A 20,702-nucleotide genomic window follows, 5' to 3' on the forward strand; every position below is an offset into this window, starting at 1 on the left:
CATATCTTCTGATAATCTAGTTCTGTATAATGCTGATCCAGAAAGGTTTTTGCAGCGATGTGTGAGTGGATGAAACATGGGTTTTCAGCCTGGGCCCAAACAAAAAACAGTCAAAACAGTGGAAGAATTTGACATTACAACCATGTTCTGGGATGCCTAGGGTGTCATCATGGCGGACTTTCTTCTATCAGGCAATAAACGGTACATATTATGCCACACCTTTGACAGTTTGAGGCCATTATGGATGAAATAAGACTAAGAGACGTTGGAAGCTGAGAAAAGGTGTGATCTTCCACCAGGACCATGAACAAGTGCACAAATCACTCATTGCCATGGCTACAATACACCAGTGTGACCTTGAACTCCATCAGCAACCACCTTATTCTACTGATCAGGCTCCCTCAAACTTTCAATGCAAGGCCTGTTGTGTGGGGACTCGTCATTGTCAAGTGGGCTGATAACTTAGAACATTGGGCTTGAGTCTCAAAAGAAATATAATAAGGATTAGTCCACATGGTAATGGTAACTTACATAACTGTAATGAAGGCTGTAATATCAAAAACTTGCACTGTGATATGTGTGTGTGTTTGTTTAACTTAGCAATATCCCAGCTATGTGATGTCAGCCTGTAAATGATATAGTCTGGACCAGACAATTCAGTGATTAACATTACAATCCACAATGTCGGGGTATGTCACCAAGTCACTGAGCCGGACCACCATGATACTGTGAGCAATGATTCAGACTCTCAGCAAGTCACCGAGTCTGACCACTCGATCCATTAAGGCAACTCTAACGACCAGCATGGGTTTTCGGGCCCAAGTCTAATCCGGAATATCACTGAAAGCAGCAACACAAACTGCTCCACAACTTTCAGTCCTGTTTAAGTGAGTCAATGTTGTGTAATGCTGCAGTGTGAGTCAGTGTTGTGTTATGCTGCAGTGTGAGTCAATGTTGTGTAATGCTGCAGTGTGAGTCAGTGTTGTGTAATGCTGCAGTGTGAGTCAGTGTTGTGTTATGCTGCAGTGTGAGTCAGTGTTGTGTTATGCTGCAGTGTGAGTCAGTGTTGTGTTATGCTGCAGTGTGAGTCAGTGTTGTGTTATGTCACAGCATGAGTCAATGTGTAATGCTGCAGTCACTGCAACATCTTTGCATCCTGAAGTTTTGTACCAGTGGTTGATACACTGAGCATCAATCCTTACCACCAGGGTACAATGCCACCATGAAGCATGCCACACATTGCCAACGTAAGTACAGTGTACAGGGTTCCTATTCTGCCCCCGGATCCCGGATTTGAACATTCCTTGAATGTACAGCTGAAGGTACACATGCTAATCAACGGGCCAATCGGGAAGCCTAGGGGTTGTAGCGTTAGCACGTCACACCGAAGACACGGGTTCGATTCCCCACATGGGTACAATGTGTGAAGCCCATTTTCAGGGACTTTCCCCCACCATGATATTGCTGGAATATAGCTAAAAACGGCATAAATCCATACTCACTCACTAATCGGGGCGGTCGGGTAGCCTAGTGGTTAAAGCGTTCACTCGTCATGCCGAAGACCCGGGTTCGATTCCCGACATGGGTACAATGTGTGAAGCCCATTTCTGGTGACCCCCGCCGTGATATTGCTGGAATATTGCTAAAAACGGCGTAAAACCATACTCACTCACTCACTCACTCACTAATCAATACAAAGCTAGCAGGAAAACTTTGGAATCAAGTTTATTTGTGCATTTTATTTTTCTTCATTTTGTGTTTTGTGAAAAACAACACTTTCAACAACTGTACATGCATATCATTATGAAGATTAAACATTTTTCACATAAATTATATTTGTGATGAAAACAAAGGTGAGAGATGTGTTTCAGGAATGATGTGGTGATTGCAAACAGCTATGAACAATGTCTGAACAGAAACTACACATGTACCTCCTTGGAACATCTGTGATTATGGAATGAGTGATCAACATCTTGGGTTATTCAGGTTATTGGTGGGAAGCTGTACAGCAGGATGATTAACCTGCACCCATGCTGGAAGTACTGCTGGTGTGAATGAATAAATAAATTGCAAGTGATGCTGTGGCATTTGATTGGCTAACCAACCAGTCTCTTTTATTTCGTCTCCATAAACCCCCAAAGAAATTAGACCACATTTTTTAACATACTGTTTCCTAATAGGCTGATAACAGAATGGGCAGGGCTAGTGTTGATACATTGCGATGAATGTCACTGATTCAAATTGTTGTCTATAGTTTTCTTCGCATATAATCATGATAATTGACTAAATAAGCAGTCTGTTATTGTTGACATATTAATTTATAAGAATTGACTTTAATATGTTTGTGCATTTATACCTCCATAAATGCAAAAATACTGAAGTCACTTCTTAAATGTCAGCACCTATGTCTGTGTATATATATAGAGGCAGGGCAAGGACCTTGTCCACAGAGCAGTGTTGTAAATCATACCAACACTGACTGTCCTACATTCACCACCTAGGTCACGAGTGGCCAAGTAGTCTATGGCACTACAATTCTCTGTGCAGAGTTGTGTCCCCTAGTCATACCAGGATCCACTGATTATTAAATCAAAATCTATTTGTCCTGATCCTTGGTTTGTCAGCATCGTGCCCATACTTGTGGGCTTTACTAAACATCTATTTCCTCCATCACTTTTCCCACACTATGCTGTCAAGTATAACTATTGTAAGTAAATACCACCAAACTGAGTGTCTTTCAAGCATTAATGTTCCTACTGTTAAATACAACAGGGAGATTTCATACCCAAAAGCAGTGGAATGGCTTATCAAACTCTCATGTCAGTAATGGGAAATGGAGAATACTTATGCATAATATATGCAATCATAGGACGGAATATGATGATTAACTCTAGAGTACATGAACGATGAGGAAACAACTCCACATGTTAATGCCCTCATTCATATCACTAACAATTATATCAATGTCAGTTCTCTAAACAATAATTTGTAGATTATAAGGTTAATTTCATGTAGAGGCATTAAAAAGGGCGAGAAGAATATCAAAACAAAATTCTTTTCCACAGAAACAACAGCTGATATTCAGATCCAACAGGACAAGTTGCTACATACGAACAAAAAAGGACGGAATATTTTAAGAAAAGTTTGAGCAAGACCATATCATTTCCATGCTTACAGATCTACATATATAACAGAGAGTACATTCAACTCAATAATAACGTCTCACAAAACACATCTTGTGATCAACAAAAAACAGATATTGGCCTAGAGCGGCTCTATAGCATCAGCAGGGTGGTCAGTGGCTTGGGACGGGCATAAATCCACCACCTTAATGTGATGCTCCAAGCTTGAGAGAGCATGTCATGAGTTTACTGGTGTTTGTCACACGGCGCCCGCACACAGTAACATCTGGGCTGGTGGTCTGGTATCTCCTTACAGTGACATCTTGTGAATCTGGATCAATGTTCCCAGGATTAACAAATTTCCTGAGTATGGATTAAGATACAATTTATGCAAGATGTGGTTGATGTTCTCCATGGAAATCGTGCAGAGGTTGGGCTTTCCTGACGGTGTATCAATGTTTTATCAAGACATGACCCAACACAGAAAGTGTGAAAACTGCACATCATATTACAATAAGTCTTCTTTCTTCTACCAGACACACTTCAGAATACACCCAATCTCAATAAAATCAGACCTCAGTTCTCGCTACCGCTAAAAAAGATCTGAGGACATCCCATTACGGGTCACATCAGAACGACCTTTCATCCGACTAATCAGAACATCGCTTACCAGATTATGAAAGTGACAGTCGGAATGTGATTTCTGATCATGCAGCCTCGAAAACTTTAACTCTGAACGATAGTTATGGGCTTAACGACTGTATCCATACAATCTAGACCATCTATTAGCCATTCCAGAATGTTCTTTTGTTCAGGTTTCAAATTTGTAATCGAGTATTTGTCAAAATACGCTTCGAAGCGTAGTTGCCAATTTGAAATTAGTGCCATAAAGCACGAGAAAACTGCCTTCTGATTGGTCATTCCATTGGTCAGTCAAAGTTTGCGCAAGGTCGGTCTGATGTGACCCGTAATGGGATGTCCTCAGATCTTTGTTTAGCGGTAGAATGAGTGAATGGACACATTGTGACTAATGATTCTGATGCTGTCAGAGCATGTGTAGCTGATGATCAAGATGATGTGTTAGCATTGTGTTTGAACTGTCGGAGAGCCTGGAGAAATACTTTCTTGGTTTCATCCATCGTGTCGCTGTAGAGCTTAAGGTCCTCTTCCTTGGCCTTTAGGGTGCTCTGTAGCGCTGCCTTGAGAGCCTCGTTCTCATCGCGCTGGATGTCAAGACTGGAACAAGAAACATTGCTTACATTTATATCAGACAACAACACAATCAAATGTATCAACTGAAAGAAATAAGTGGAACCAAATTAATCTCGATCATTCTAATTATTCTTGAATCTCGACTCATGTAAGTGAGTTTTGCTTAACTGTGACTGAATAGTTTTTCAGTTATATGGTGTGTCAGCTTGACGTGGGAGGAAAACCCGAACTAATACAGGTCTTAGACATATACCTCTTTGGTAAAACCCACAAGCACAGGTATGGTGCTGACAAACCAAGAAACATAAACTGGGATTTGAACCTACGATCCGATTTCTAGCACACTTTGGGTACACAACTCTGCAAAGCAAATTGATGAATCTTAGTCGCCTGGGCCACCTGTGTCCCCTAAATTTGTCTGAATCATGTGAACCAGTGTCAACAGTTCACTGCACAATATTTAAGCGATTGGATGTTTTCTATTTTGATACTGTAAACCGGGACATATACTCACCTGATGATTAGTTCCTCAAGCTCTGTTTGGTCCAACTTGTCCATGTTGTCGAGTTGGGTGACGGACTCCCTGGCGGTCGAAGCTGATGTCTTGGCTGTCTGCAGTCTGCCTGTCTTCACATTAGCACTAGTCCTGGACGATAGAGCAGGATCTAGCTTGGCTTTCCCAAGCTTTTTCTCCAACACAACATTTTTTTTCCTTTCTTGGATTAGCTCTGATTGCATGTCATTCATTTTGCTTGATGTTTCATCAATCCTGAAGACAAACAGTCAAATATGTAAAAACATTTATTGAACATGTCTTGTCCACAAATTCCCACTTTTGATAATGAATCAAATATGTATTGTATACTTAAGTACATGTATCAAAGATAAGCAACTTGTCCACCTGTTTTCATTAGTAATAAAAATCCATAACCCTTTATCAAGTTTCAGTTCTTAAAACTTACATATCTTAGAAGTTTTGAAAATGTCAAAATATAAAGTAGAAATGTTCACAATCATGTGAAGATAACATACTTTCTAAAATATTGGAATGAAAGAAGAATATCTAAAAGCATTAAACTTAAAAAATGTTGTAAAATGTAAATTGGTGATTTGTCAAGTTCATACCACATTAAAACTTGTATTACGGAAAGAACTGACAAACGCTGCAGCATTGCAGTTAAACAGTCACCTCTTTTGTAGAACATGCACCAGCTCGGCGAGCTTCTCCCGCTCGACGTCGGACACCTGCATCATGGTGAGATACTCTTGACACTGGTACTGCAGGTCAGCCATCCCAACCCCACTGTTGTTGCCACTCACATTGCTGCCAACACAACCAAACTTAGGCAACCATTTATTGTTTGTTTGTTGTTTAACACCATGCTCAGCAAAACAAACACAATATCATGGTGGCCTGTAACCATTTTGTCGTCTCTTCAGACCTTTGGCAATCAAGACATTAGTGATTAACTGCAGCCTCTACAACACCACAGATCAGGGTCAGATATTCAGAAAGTAGAATAAGGAAAATAATTTGATTAAATCTGATTATTTTCCAGTCATATTTTTAGGAAAAATTAGATAGTATTTAAGGTGTGCATGCATTAAATGGGATTCACTGAATGCACACATGAGGAATTAAGGCCATTTAGTCTGCTTGTGGGGTAACAAAATAGCATTTACACATTTGTTTTTTTGTTTTTTAATGCTGCACTCAGCAATGTTCCAGCTATATGACGGCGGTCTGTAAATAATCAAGTCTGGACCAGACAATCCTGTGATTGACATCATGAGCATCAATCAATGCAATTGGGATCGATGACATGAATCAACTAAGTCAACAAAGCTGACCACCCAATCCCGTTAGTAGCCTTTTACGACAAGCATGGGTTGCTGACTTCTAATCTGGATCTTACAATAATATTAGTCAATGTTCTGTTGGTATTGCAACTGAAAACAAGTCATACCATCAACATGAAAATGTGTCAACACAAACTCACTACACCATAGTACTCACCTGGCTGATGCCGGTCTGGCAGAGACCCGAGACAGAGCTCTAGCACTCTCTACAACCCTGTTACTAGTTGGTGGCCGTTCACTGAGTCTGAAATCACATAACCGCTATACAATCTGGATGATCTCGGGGCTTGAGACATAGTATCAAGCAGGTAGAGTACAAGGACTGGGACAGGTAACTTTCGTACCCGGATCTGATGGATCATGAGTAGGATCCAGGTACCCTTAGGACTACCTGGACCCTTGGATACATAATGAATAAAGGCTGTGGCACTAAAAAATTCTACCATGAATTTGGAATTTACTTGATTCTTATTGCTTTCAAATTTCGTCAAATTGGTTTCAAATTTAACATTTGAAACCTCACGCTGCGTGTTCGGTTCCAAATTCAATTTAGCGGGGTTAAATCTACAGGTAACCTAGCTCTTCATTGAAAACACAGTATGTTTATTATTCATGGTTACACCTGTCTCTACACATCCATATTTTCTCGAAATAAAATGTGTGCATTATACACCTAAAAATATGGTATGTATTTATGATGTGAATGTGAACAATGTAGTCGAGGAATGTAAATGTGAAAGTTGGTTTACAGCAGGTACCTGGGTCAGGTTGGGTAATAGGGGATCGGTAACCCAGGTAGTAAATCTGGACCCAGCCCAGCCCTAACTCCTACCACAGATTAGCATAGACAGCTAAGAGTTGTCTTCCCTTGTGGTCTCCCATACAAATACTCTCCCTACCCAACAGTCTGTAGCTATGGAATATGGAAACAAGAATATCCCTCATGGACAACAACTCCTTTAATGTTTCAAATATTTCAGGTGCGGGTGAAAGTGTGAGTGAATGAGTATGGTTTTACGCCGCTTTTAGCAATATCCCAGCTATATCACGGCGGGGGACACCAGAAATGGGCTTCACACATTGTACCCATGTCGGGAATCGAAACCGGGTCTTCGGCGTGACGAGCGAACGCTTTAACCACTAGGCTACCCGACCGCCCCTGTGGGTGAGAGACAGGACTAGTAATGTATATATACAGCCAGTTTATGGTATGTCTGTGAGTGATGATTGAAAGAAGCTGGGCTTGTCCTTACCTTGATTCTGGTGGCGTGACAGTGGTGAGGACAATAGTATCTCCTCCCTCCGACGCTACTGTTCCAGGGCGGCTGCTGACGGGTCCCGAGGGTGGGCGTGGCTCCTGGAACATGGCCGACACACTCTCCATCTGGGCTCGCTGGATGTGCTGCAGGGACACAGGAAATTCTTCCATACATTTGAAGTACAACACACTTTCCCTCTACTTCCTATCAATCTTTCTGTAGCAAACACAGACACGGAGCTCCAGAATAAAAACAAGTTGGCACTATAGTAGCATCTATAATATCGGTCGATTTCAAGTCTAGTCAAACAATTTAATGGTCCTAGCAATAACGGCTGCGTCCCAGGCTCCAGATAAGCCATTGCATATTTATTCACATGTTATCATTCACATCTAAACCAATGAGTAGACATTTTAAAAACAATTTTGCTTAAAATGCTGTTTCAGGTAACTTCTAACTTTCTGGTCATGTGCTGCTCCAAGTGAGTCACCTGTTGCCTAATCTCATAACAGCGATACATGTCTCAGATATAATAAGAGAGAGAGCCCTTTTGTCTATCATTCACTGCAGTAAATAAAGATGTGTCAAGATATTCACATTTACAAGCTGAAAGACAAGATTGGGTAATTATGCACAGCACTGTTATACTATTGGGTTTTAACATTTTTCATGCAAATTTGTATGCAAATTAATTCCGCTATATCATAGGTAATCAGCACCAGCAGAGGCAATGATCCATGACAGCACCATTACAACAACAAGTATCATAGCAATCGGATTGAGTTTACATTGCTCACATTGAGTTTCATCTGATGGATCTCATTCTCCAAGACCTTGACCTTCTGCTCCTTCTCAGCCACGATGGCCTTGAGCTGCTCCACGATGTTGTTGTCCTGCTGCACCTTGACGCTCATGTCCTTCATCTTCTCCTGGTGCCGCTCCATGTTGCTCTGCTGGTGCTGGTTTGACGTCTCCAGCATCTGCTTCAACTGCTGCAGCTGCCTCTGTCGGGGTACAAGGGCAGGTGTATCACCATGTGGAGGATGGGAATGGAAAGCAATACGTCACATCCCACCCTGTCCACCCTCACATCATCTCCCACCCTGTCCACCCTCACCATCATCTCCCACCCTCACCATCATCTCCCACCCTCACCATCATCTCCCACCCTATCCACCCTCACATCATCTCCCAACCTGTCCACCCTCACATCACCTCCCACCCTGTCCACCCTCGCCATCATCTCCCACCCTATCCACCCTCACATCACCTCCCACCCTCACATCACCTCCCACCCTCACCATCACCTCCCACCCTCACCATCATCTCCCACCCTCACCATCATCTCCCACCCTGTCCACCCTCACCATCATCTCCCACCCTGTCCACCCTCACCATCATCTCCCACCCTCACCATCATCTCCCACCCTCACCATCATCTCCCACCCTCACCATCATCTCCCACCCTCACCATCATCTCCCACCCTGTCCACCCTCACCATCATCTCCCACCCTCACCATCATCTCCCACCCTGTCCACCCTCACCATCATCTCCCACCCTGTCCACCCTCACCATCATCTCCCACCCTCACCATCATCTCCCACCCTGTCCACCCTCACCATCATCTCCCACCCTGTCCACCCTCACCATCATCTCCCATCCTATCCACCCTCACCATTGTCTCCCACCCTGTCCACCCTCACATCACCTCCCACCCTATCCACCCTCACATCACCTCCCACCCTGTCCACCCTCACATCACCTCCCACCCTGTCCACCCTCACCATCATCTCCCACCCTATCCACCCTCACATCATCTCCCACCCTATCCACCCTCACATCATCTCCCACCCTGTCCACCCTCACATCATCTCCCACCCTATCCACCCTCACCATCATCTCCCACCCTATCCACCCTCACCATCATCTCCCACCCTATCCACCCTCACATCACCTCCCACCCTGTCCACCCTCACATCATCTCCCACCCTGTCCACCCTCACATCATCTCCCACCCTGTCCACCCTCACCATCATCTCCCACCCTGTCCACCCTCACCATCATCTCCCACCCTGTCCACCATCACCATCACCTCCCATCCTGTCCACCCTCACCATCATCTCCCACCCTATCCACCCTCACATCATCTCCCACCCTGTCCACCCTCACATCATCTCCCACCCTATCCACCCTCACCATCATCTCCCACCCTATCCACCCTCACATCACCTCCCACCCTGTCCACCCTCACATCATCTCCCACCCTGTCCACCCTCACCACCACCTCCTACCCTGTCCACCCTCACATCACCTCCCACCCTGTCCACCTCACCATCGTCTTCCACACTCACCATTAGGGCTTGCACCAGCTCATCATCATTCTTTCCCTTCTCCAGGAGAGTCTGAATTTGTTGTTTTAGGGACTTCGTCTCATTGGACAACACCTTGTTCCTGAAAACAGACATGGACATCAAATTATTTTGAATAAGAAAATATTTCTTGCTCAGCAAAGTATTTTTGGAATGACAGATAAAACAGAGACATAAATGTTTAAGTACCTTGCTTTGCAGGCATCCATTTTGTTTTTCAGTGCTGAATGATCTTCTTCCAAGGCCTTCAGCTCAGAAGCAGCTCTCTGCAGCAACAGCAAATGTTATAACGCAATGTCCTTATGTGCTTTCTGTACTTATGTGGACTTGAACATCTCTTGTTTCATAGCGTATCATTTCATGTTACGTTAACATTGAATTATTGCTTAACATCTGCCATGTCTCATCTGTGCTTGGTAGTGTATGCCTTCCATGGAATATACCATGTATAGCAGTAATCTTCAGTGACCAAACTTACCCCATGGGATAACACTTATCATGAACATCTGTCTTTATGTACTGTTTCATTTGGTTGGCTTACAGTTTGTTTGTTGTTTACCTGCCGTTCTCAGCAATATTCCAGCTACAGTCAAGTCCCGTTAATCCGACGTTTGTTGCATATGATTATGTCAGATTAACGAGAATGTAGGATAAACGAAATTAAGTAGTATCAACGTTCATGATTAAAAATCGGACAACTACACGATAGGTAATGATACAAACATGTAATAAAATATAAAATATACATATTGTTTTATTACATTGTTAGCGGAATATGTTTCTAATCATGCAACCTTTAAAGCTTAGCACAAAACAACTGTTACGGACTGTATGACTGTATCACTGGATGAGTGTATGACTTATTCAAAATAATTAAAAAAGGATAGTCTGGAATGGAAGACGCCAATTTGAAACTGGTACCGCAAAGCTTGAGAAAGCAGCTTTCTTGACTTCCTGTTAGGCATTTCATTGGTCGGTCATAGTTCGCGAAAGGTTGTTCTGACGTGACCTGTAATGGGATGTCCTCGACGATAGCGAGAACTTGTGTCTGATTTTAATGAGATTGAGGTGTTCTAAGCATGTGAATAATCCTGTTTTCTTTATTTAAAGCATTACTTATTTATTGTTAAGCAAGTTTATCTCTGCAGCCGTAATATGCAGCTACCAGCCGATTCGTCTCGCATCAAAACACGGGCTGTGTACTGGTGGGCAGATGACCACGGACTACGCTGATCAATGTGTCGGATTAACGAGACTGATTAATAAGTGATTTCGGTAATTCGTTGCAAATTTGGTGTGTTGGAGTCAGAGTGCAAGACTGTTGGATTAACGGGTCAAAATAGCATTGATTTAATCGGCTCCCAACATTAGTGTCGGATAAAGCCGATAGTCAGATTAACCAGTATCAGATTAAGAGACTTGACTGTATATGACATTGGTCTGTAAATAATAGAGATTGTACCAGACAATCCAGAAGGTGACATCATGAGCATCAATCTACACATTTGGGATACGATGATATGCAGGAACAAGTCAGACCACCCAATGCTGTTAGTTGTTTGTTATGACAAGCATGGGTTGCTGAAGACCACTTCAAACACTGATCTTCAGGGGGTTCGCTGGGTCCCAGGTATTCCCCACAATAACAACATTCATGAACACCCACCTCCTGGGCCTCTTTCCGGTCCTTCTCAACCTTCCGCAGCTCTTCCTTATACTTCTCGTCCTGCGTCCTCCGGCGTGCCGACGTCCTCCCGAGCATCTGGTCCTCAAGACTACCGTCCTTCCCCGACCTCCCTCGTGCAGAATCCAGCTGGGTCTTCAGATCCTCGATCTGTGCAATAATTACATCATCATGATTATCTGTATAACACATGACACCCTCACAGACTAGTACCCCTGGGGGCACTTGCTGTATCCAACATCATTCACATAACATCAGAGGTTGATGTTTGGAGCAATTGTTAATCTGGAGATGTCGTAACCGGGAAAGTTCTATGTAAGATATCAAAACAATAGCTTTTACATGATTTCCTGTAAATTCAGGTCCAAATGCAGGGATAGTATTGTAACACAGGTCTGAACTACTAGGCTAGCAAGCTGGTGCTAATCTGTCCCTGGAATGAGTTACATTTAGGATCCTAAACATAAGATCTTGTTTAATTTGTATACTATTTCTGAAAACAATATGACACATGAAACAATCTGTCAGCTTGTTAACCCAGCCTGGTGCTACACCTACCAATACTATCCTGTAAGATTATACAAATTTACTACCAGCCAGTCTGCCTCTCCCAACCTTATTCTGCAGTGTCAGTGTCAGTACTTGTACACTACATACAGTTGTGCCCTGCCCTGCCCTGCCTGCTACTGTTCGAGTTGAGGAGGGACTGCACATTCTCTCCCTCACCCCCCTCCCACACACACACACCATCATACCAACCCCTCCCATACCATCATACAACCACCTCTCATACCATCCTACCAACCTTATTCTGCAGTGTCAGTGTCAGTACTTGTACACTACATACAGTAGTGCCCTGCCCTGCCCTGCCCTGCCCTGCCTGCTACTGTTCGAGTTGAGGAGGGACTGCACATTCTCTCCCTCACCCCCCACCCCCCTCCCACACACACACCATCATACCAACCCCTCCCATACCATCATACAACCACCTCTCATACCATCCTACCAACCTTATTCTGCAGTGTCAACACTTGCTGTGCCCTGCCCCGCCAGCCACTGTTAGAGTTGAGGAGGGACTGCACATTGACATTCTCCCCCACCTCCTGCTGCAGCACCTGGAACAAACAAACACAGTCTTCATCCCTTCTGTGGCTACCTAGCACAACAACAGGCAATTTATATTGTGCATACTTCCATATCACAGAATAGCACACTCAAAGCACTATTATTTCCCCGGTCACAGGATCAGTGTGCACTCAACAACCATTCTCAGCTCCCTGGGAGTATTCAACCAACGCTGCCTGTTAGATGCAAGAAGGTTAACAGTCACATCACTATCACACTATACCGGATACCCATTCACTGCTGGGTGAATAGAGGCACGTTTCGAACAAAGTCACTTGCCCAAGGAGATACCCCATGTGCTTCTGTGTGGGGCAGGACCAAAGCCCTAGACACTCTCAGGGGCCTAACTGCTGGAACCCGGTCACCCTAATAAGGACTCTCCGCGATCAATGTTACCTAACTTCATCTGATTTGTGACATATGCACAGTGCACAGGACCACGTACCACCACAATATTTAAGTACCAATGTATCAAATGAATCCGCTGGTCTTCCTCGACTACACCACCAGGTAAACAGCACTTTGGGTCCAGCTTCCCATCTATCTGCATAGCAAGTTTATCTGGTCTACACCATAAGGTAAATATTTCCTGCAAGATACTTTCATCGTTAATCATCAACTGTATTAAATCTCTATATTATAACCATGAACACCCACCATACCTTTGTTTCAGGAGCAACATCCACGTTTCAAACCCTTTGACACTAAGCACAGATTTTCTCTCACTCATGAGGCTTTTTATTGACCTCTATTGTTATCGTCATGCCATTCTAACTGGCTCAAAACGAAGCTATAGTATCAATGGTCCAGGGTGTTATTGTAAAAGAAAGAGATTGCATACACAGGATAATCAAGGATGGATATTTTGTGCAAGGCAGGTGTTTCAGTAGGTTAACGTAGCAGCCTGCTCCTAATTCCCACAGGTTCCCACCTTGTGTTGTATCTTGAGCTCCTGTTTGAGGGCCTGGCACTGGTTACGGTAGTCGGCTAGTTTGCTCTCAGTTTGTTTCAGCTTGTCTTGCAGCCCCTTCACATCAACTCCCTCATCAGTCTGGAACAACACAGTCGACTAGTCACCAAGTATTCAGCAAGTAGTATTCACCACATATTCATCAAGTATTCATCAAGTATTCAGCAAATATTCATCAAGTATTCAGCAAATATTCAGCAAATATTCAGCAAGTATTCAGCAAATATTCAGCAAGTATTCAGCAAATATTCACAAGTATTCAGCAAATATTCAGCAAGTATACAGCAAATATTCACAAGTATTCAGCAAATATTCAGCAATATACAGCAAATATTCACAAGTATTCAGCAAATATTCAGCAAATATTCAGCAAGTATACAGCAAATATTCACAAGTATTCAGCAAATATTCAGCAAATATTCAGCAAGTATACAGCAAATATTCACAAGTATTCAGCAAGTATACAGCAAATATTCACAAGTATTCAGCAAATATTCAGCAAGTATACAGCAAATATTCACAAGTATTCACTGTTCACACTGAACATCACTGGCACATCACAAGGAAGAATTACTCACAAATTACCTTGACATGGATATTTGTGAAAAACTGATAAACATAATACAAATGATCTGTCAATAATTATAATTATCATCAATTTGTTACCATCATCAGTACCATGATACAATCATTCCTTCCCACAGAAGTAAGATCTGGTTAAGTTGAAAATTATTACGTTACATAATATGTCAAACCTTCCCTAGATGCTTAAGGAAATATTACCAGGAGCGTCAGTGAGATAATTTATACATAGTGTTGTGATTTTTAACCCTAGAAACATAACGCCACTTCTCCAAAATGTTGGCGTACATTTACCATGAACACATCATGCAACATTCAGTACATGCAAATTAATTACAATAAAATCTGAAAATACCAAAGTGCTGTATAATACAGTCAACTACTGCTGTGACTAATTGGACATCGTAGTTGGTGCATCCCTCACAAGTATCAAACAAGATAACAACTAATGTGGCTATATCTCCCGCCTCTGTTGCAGAATTTATGACATAATTAAATCTAAACAAACCCTAACCTTTTTTAACCGAGGTAGAACTTGTCATGGAAATTGTAAAAAAAAGAAGAGTTTGGAACCTAAGTCCATCTTGTTGCCATGGAAACGTAAAAAATAAAAATTTCTAAAATTTCTAAATAACAAAAGGCACCAGTTCAGCATGTACCTAACAAACCTGCAAAGTTTCATGAAAACATATTGAACGGTTTATGAGTTATGCTCCGGAAACAAACTCTACCCTCACAGAACCTAAGTCCATCTTGTTGCCATGGAAACGTATAAAATAAAAATTTCTAAAATTGAGACTATACGTGACATGCCTTCTCCTCTAGAAACTGGGACTGCAGGCTGATCATGGAGCCCATCACGGAGTGGGTGTCGGTCTGCATGCTGTTGAGCTGGGTCACCTGTGTAGTGCAGTAACACTGTGAGCTACGACATACGCCACATCAAAACAATAAACAGTGAATGAAATGAGTTTGCCCATTACAAATGACATTAGGATATTTTCATTATTTTATCACATTCTTCTGCATTATTACGAGATTCGAAAAACATCATCAGGACATTTTATATTCCATCAGTCAATGCCCTAGAAAATGAATCGATCTCAATTAAGCATGCCCCAGTCAACATATTCCAGCTATATTCCAGCTATACGACTCAAAAGAAGTTAAAGAACATCCATTTTTTTCATATGACTTTGGTTAATCTGTCATGCTGTGTTCTTTAATTTCTTTTGTGTAGTAAATATAACAGAGACCCGTAATTAACCAAATCTGGGCAAGGTAAACCAGTGGTGGATATTGTGAGCAATGATCCATGATATCAGGATATAATGACAATCAGAGAGGTCATATTTTATGACCATTTGATCGTCATTTGGCTCATGACAAGCATGGTTTACAGGGGACCTATTTAGACCTGGACTATCCGTGTGTTTAATACAGCACAGTAAATAGATCCCCAAACAGTACTACATTTAGAGTTTTCTTGTTATCACACATTTCTAAATTTATTAACAAGATACAATACAGATAAATAGAGCAAATGTTTTACTCAACAAGTGATTATCAATCACAGTCATAGTGCACAAACTAGTTGTCTGTAACTACTAAACATGCTGCATGCATTAATGCCCGACAAATTCAATACAAGGATGCAGACCTGTCTCTGAGCATCCTGACACTTCTTCTGCAGCTGTTTACATCTCGTCCTCTCACTCTCCAGCTCTGCTGTCAACTCTCGCACTTTCTTGGATAGTTCAACAATCTTTATGGCAGCCGTTTCATTTGTCACACCTTCAAATGAAGTGTCCAATATTTAGCCACCAAGCCAAAGCAGACACAATCAAAGCTGCTGTAGTCAGCCTGGTATAATTACTGACACCAGTCTGTATTAACAGCTCGTCTCACTCTCAGTCCAGTTAGTCTCATACATCTAGATGATAATCCAGTCCTTACAAACAAAATCTACAGAAAATAAGGCTCAACAACTAAAATTCTTGTGAGTAGACTCAAAAGTATTTTTCATAAAGACTGTTATATCGCTTTTCTACAGGGGAAGCTGAGTAAACAAAATAATCTCTTCTTTGATAGGCATTTAGAAGTTGGAGTACTAAGTAAGGATAAGTATTTATGGATGAACAACTTTATTACAATTAAGAGTGATGTTTCGGTGTAGGTTCTAACACAAGCAAGTGATTTACAGAGTGTGGTTGACAAGTATATATACAAATAGGAGGCGATGTTAATACAGTAGAGTAGATATTGTTATACTGGAGTAGAGAAGCCTGTTATGTACATACAAGGGTAGTGATGACGATCATTGGTGAAGTCAGTAGTAACAATATCTACTCTTCTGTATAAACAGTAACGATAACCACACTCTGTATATCACTTGCTTGATAAGGGTGTTAGAACCTACACCGAAACGTCGCTCTTAATTGTAATAAAGAAGTTGTTCATCCATAAATTCTTATCCTTACAAAATAATCTCTCTTCAAATGAAATACAAATATTGACAAGTGAAGTATGTTGTACATAGTTATTTGATGTGACACCAACCCGCCACTGCTGAGTTTTCTTCTACTTTCTTTTTCTTTAGATTTCTGATTTCGAAGTCTCTCTCACTTAGCAGCTTGTAGAGGCGTCCATTTTCATCCTTGAGTTCCTGTTAAACATAGCATCATCATGATACTGGTAAAAGTGTTTCTCACACATCTGTTCCATTTCACTAAGTATTCAACAAGGAGTGAGTGAGTGAGTGACGTTTAACGTCACTTTTAACAGTATTCCAGTTATATCACGGTGTCAGTTCAATGTGGGAGGAAAGCCCAAAGTGATGCAGGTCTCAGACATTTACCACGAGCAAGGGTATGGTGCTGACAAACCAAGAAATACAATCAGGGTGACCAGGGAGTCAAACCCACAATTATAGGTGTCTGGCTGCCCAAGGGACACAAGTCTGTAAGGGGAATTGCAAAACCTTAGGCCACTGGTTCACCTGGGACACCAGATCAAGCAAAGATGATTTCTTTAAATCTAATGATAGTGAACAAAATGTTCCACTGACATTCAACACATTAATTTAAAAAAGAAACATAATTATCTTTGTTTTGCAAAAAACAATGTTTACCTATAAACAAATTAAATGTTAATAATAGTAGATGACTTTTATCATAAATCATGCAAATATAATTAATTACCCGTAACTGGTCATTGAGGTGATCAACCAGCTCTTCCGACAGAAACCCACTGGTAGCTGGAGGGTCAGCAAGCTACAGACACATGACAAACATATCAGCTGGTAACATATGAATTATTTACACAATCAAACTCCATTTTATTGTTCAGGACCCAGTAACTTACACATGGATAGGTACATAGTAACATAAGCAAAGTTTTCACAATTTACTACGCATGTTTAACACTTGCACTGTGCACAGCATGATCAGGGGGTGACTTAACATTTGCAGCCATAGCAGAGGAAAAATATAGTCAGTGGCCCAGTAGAGACGTTAATAGACTATGCTTACACATACTTGAGTGTAGAAGGTAAGTGATATACTATCAAGCAACTAGCAACTAATATTCACAATATTGAAAATCAAAAATTCCACATGTAAATTAAAGTAACCAAGAACATTTGATTCAATAACCAGCAAATGTTTTGGAGTACCAGTTCTTTTCAACACAAGTTGGACTTACTTGCCCATACATAGTTTATTTCTTAAACCATCCCTTGACGTCCATGTGTATAAGGTGTATGGTAAGAAATGCAGCAACAGGCAAGTTGAACATGTTGAATACCAATCTCATGAAAATAAGATCTTAGTTCTCGCTCCCGCTAAACAAAGATCTAAGGACATTCCATTTTGGTTTCACGTCAGAACGACCTTTCAATTGACCAATCACAGCGTCGCTTACCAGATCGGGAAAGTGACAGTCGGATTGTGTTTTCTGATCATACAACCTTGAAAGGTTTACACAGTGTATTCTGTGTATAACAGTTACAGGGTGTACAACTGAATCCGTCAAAATCCTCATCTACCTTTCACTTCAATGGGATAAACATTTGAAGCAGAAAACACTTTCCATAGCCCATGGGAAGAACTGCCATACAATCTCGGCCATCTATTAGAATTCCAGAATTTTCTTTTGCTCAGTTTCAAATTTTGAATCAACTTTTTTAAAAGTGTAGTCTGGAATGGTAATTGCCAGTGTCGTAAAGCTCAAGAAAGATGCTTTCTCATTGGCTAATGTCATCTTCTTGTTAGTCATTTCATTGGTCGGTCAATTTTGAAGGTCATTCAAATGTGACCTGTATTGGGATGCCCTCAGATCTTTGTGCAGCAGTAGCGAAGTTAGTAGACCACCCTCATGACACCAGGGGAATTCCCTACAGGACTAATGGCTGTTCATGAAGCCTCAACACATGCTGCAGAGAGTCCTTACTTTCAGATTCAGTTCATCAGTAATTCCAAACGCACTTCTGGCAGTTCCCGGTTTCTCCTTCTCTGTTTCTTTCTTCTGTTTCCGTCGCATTAACTTCTGTCTCTGCTGTTCCTGGAGCCGCTCAAATTGCTCCTTCAGTGAGGGGTCCTCCATCTCAATCATTGTCTACACTGAAAACACAAATTGAACATAAACCAGTGTAAGCAATGATTTGTCTATTCACATGGTTTTATCTAGACATGCTCAGATGCCGATATTCAGCCCCATGTCTGCAGTAAATGTCAGCAAAAATAACCAAACAGCAATAAACAAATCCCTATTTACATCAATATAGTTATAACTAATGTGATGTCTTAGTCAAGGTGACTTGTATTTCACCGATTAAAGGACCAATTCACATGATAAAGAGGAAGTGGTATTATTTTACATTATTGCATTGACACAATAAGGTGCCTCTGAAATTAAGATAATAAAAACTCTTACTGGTATACATGTTTTTAAAATATTTTTTAAATAAAACAATTCCCAATTTGCCTGCACATAGTTATGAGTCCTACATAAATCCCTGAAACAAATTAAAAGTGCCAAAACTAAGTGCCCTTGACAGGCAAATATTTCGTTCACATTTGGGATTTTTATTTGTTCTAATTTTCCTAATTTCAGAGGCATTTTAACATTGCATTCAATGCAATAATGCAACAAGTGTTCAAGGCTCCTCCTCTTTTGTAGTCCTCTTATCAGTAAAATTCATGTCCCTTTCACAATTCTGTTACATTTGTTTAAACCTATAGCAGTCTGAGCCAAAAAATTCTGAGTATACAGGCTCGAAGATTGTTGTTAGCATTTTCGGTACATTTTACTGCTATTATATGGACAGCCAGGTATTATTAGCTGAGCTTACTGGACCAGACTTTTACTAGACAAGGGCTTTAGACTAGTTGCTAAAGTCACAGACTGCTATAGTAATATGAAATGGGAAAGTTTTAACATTTGCTGCAGACTTGGGGATGAATATTAGCCTCAGATGATCCTGTATCATCATGTATGATAATCATGATGGACTTTTCATGGCCTTATAACAGTTATCACATATACAACAGCTAAACTTAATCATTGAACGCAGCAGTAATCCATCTGTATGACAGCTGCCTGTAAATAATTAAGTCTGGACCAGACAAACCAGTGACTGATATTATGAGCAACAATTGTCATGCTGTCAGAGTAAAATGACATGCAATCAATCAAGTCATTGGCCACAAGATCTACTAAATTGCCTTTTATGACCAGCATTGGTGACCTTTTCTAACAAGGAATCCCACTGGACAAACAATAAACGCATGGGAATAGGTCAAGATCAATACAAGATAGCAGAATTGGCATTATTATTCAATCAATCATATCCAGCTATGGCCCAAATACCGAAGACTCATCATACCAATTAAATATTTCTGATATGCATACAACGTAGGGATATCAACAGCAGACACATATCGATATAAATTTCCAGAAATGTCTTCCTCAACATCTTCTCTTAGGCTAGTGATGGTTGATGACGTGAAACAGAAACATTCATTGGATCCGATCGTTTTACTTTATATCCTATCATCCAGGTGACATTAGAATTCAAACTGGTAAAATATATTCATTCATGGCAGTGCGTTTTTAACAAAACTAGACACTTAAATTAATGAGAACAGAGATGTCATATCCAGTTATTTACCTTTCGTAGCAACTACTGTCAACTTCCGCTAAGAATTCATAGGTACGCACTGACTGACTGGTCGCGTTGTGATTGGTCAACAAAGGTAATGGAATTTGGTATCCACGAACTGGGATTGGTCTGCGGACTGCATCATATTTTCTATTCCATTCTTTAAATATGACAATTAGGCTTACTCGGAATTCACTTAGGAAACCAACTTCAATGTCAACACCTTCATATAATCGAACATGTCCAAATGCATCAGAAAATTAAAAATAACATACATCAGATGCATTGTATTCTGGAAACAAAAATGAACAAGGACAAATTAGGACATGATGGTTTGTTTGTTGTTTTTTATTTTGT

General features: G+C 41.1%; 1 protein-coding gene across 1 annotated transcript; it reads right to left on the reverse strand.

Annotated features, from left to right (window-relative positions):
* Window positions 1–1,729: 1,729 nt before the first annotated feature.
* LOC139465391 (coiled-coil domain-containing protein 13-like) lies at window positions 1,730–20,393 on the reverse strand. The gene is made up of 17 exons (XM_071247097.1): window positions 20,355–20,393; window positions 18,635–18,804; window positions 17,386–17,457; window positions 16,745–16,850; window positions 15,846–15,979; window positions 14,999–15,085; window positions 13,565–13,684; window positions 12,519–12,623; window positions 11,491–11,658; window positions 10,014–10,090; window positions 9,807–9,906; window positions 8,251–8,457; window positions 7,448–7,596; window positions 6,352–6,438; window positions 5,524–5,658; window positions 4,849–5,103; window positions 1,730–4,358 (listed from the first exon to the last, which is right to left on the reverse strand). The coding sequence occupies exons 2-17, from the start codon at window positions 18,794–18,796 to the stop codon at window positions 4,190–4,192; spliced, it is 2,133 nt and encodes a 710-aa protein (XP_071103198.1). The 5' UTR covers window positions 18,797–18,804; window positions 20,355–20,393; the 3' UTR covers window positions 1,730–4,189.
* Window positions 20,394–20,702: the final 309 nt, after the last annotated feature.

Source organism: Haliotis cracherodii, unplaced genomic scaffold (genome assembly GCF_022045235.1).
Source record: "Haliotis cracherodii isolate W230 unplaced genomic scaffold, xgHalCrac1.p SCAF_18, whole genome shotgun sequence".
Taxonomy (NCBI): domain Eukaryota; kingdom Metazoa; phylum Mollusca; class Gastropoda; order Lepetellida; family Haliotidae; genus Haliotis; species Haliotis cracherodii.